The sequence below is a fragment of the Mesitornis unicolor genome, unplaced genomic scaffold (genome assembly GCF_000695765.1).
Source record: "Mesitornis unicolor isolate BGI_N332 unplaced genomic scaffold, ASM69576v1 scaffold30878, whole genome shotgun sequence".
Taxonomy (NCBI): domain Eukaryota; kingdom Metazoa; phylum Chordata; class Aves; order Mesitornithiformes; family Mesitornithidae; genus Mesitornis; species Mesitornis unicolor.
The window spans coordinates 20,713-21,255 of record NW_010201724.1 but is presented as its reverse complement, the minus strand read 5'-3'; the positions used below and the strand labels follow the sequence as shown (position 1 = coordinate 21,255).

Genomic DNA, 543 nt, shown 5'->3' with positions numbered 1-543 from the left:
ATTCCTGCAAGAAGCTGAGAACTTCACCCTTCTGGTGAAGAACAACATTTGGTACCCCAAGTTCCACTTCAGCAAGTAAATAGCGTGTGGGGCATTGTGCTGTCTGGTGTCTTAGACAGTGCAGGGAAGCTGGAGAAGGGGAGGAAGATGCAACAGATCTCTCTTTCTTCCCCTGCAGGAGAAACATCCTCCCTACTATCAACTCTACCTACCTCAAGAACTGCATCTATGATTCCCAGACAGATCCCTTCTGCCCTATCTTTCGTTTAGGAAAAATAGTTGAAGCTGCAGGGCAGAACTTCCAGGAAATGGCTGTGGAGGTATTTGGCAGACCCTTCTCTTGGGGCTCAGCTGTGTAGAAGAGAAGTGGTAGGTGGTTGTACCCCTCTGCCTCGAGGCATGAGCCATAGGGCACAGAGTAGCTGCAGAAATGAGAGCTGCTCTGGCCAGAGGGACTGGAGTCAATTCTACTTAACAACTATTTGGCCTCGGCTGGGTTGGGCAGGGAATAAGTGCAAGGTCCTCTTGTAGCTGAGGGAAAGA

At 49.9% G+C, this 543-nt stretch overlaps 1 protein-coding gene across 1 annotated transcript in view; it reads left to right on the top strand.

Annotated features, from left to right (window-relative positions):
- The window catches only part of P2RX4 (purinergic receptor P2X, ligand-gated ion channel, 4), a gene marked incomplete at its 5' end in the record, with an annotated part of 5,764 nt that overhangs the window by 2,506 nt on the left and 2,715 nt on the right, over nt 1–543 (top strand). Inside the window, 2 exons of the mRNA XM_010190202.1 lie at nt 1–75; nt 179–320. The exon at nt 1–75 is cut by the window's left edge and continues 5 nt beyond it. Coding sequence (XP_010188504.1) covers nt 1–75; nt 179–320 — 217 coding nt within the window. The remainder of the gene's footprint in view (nt 76–178; nt 321–543) is intronic.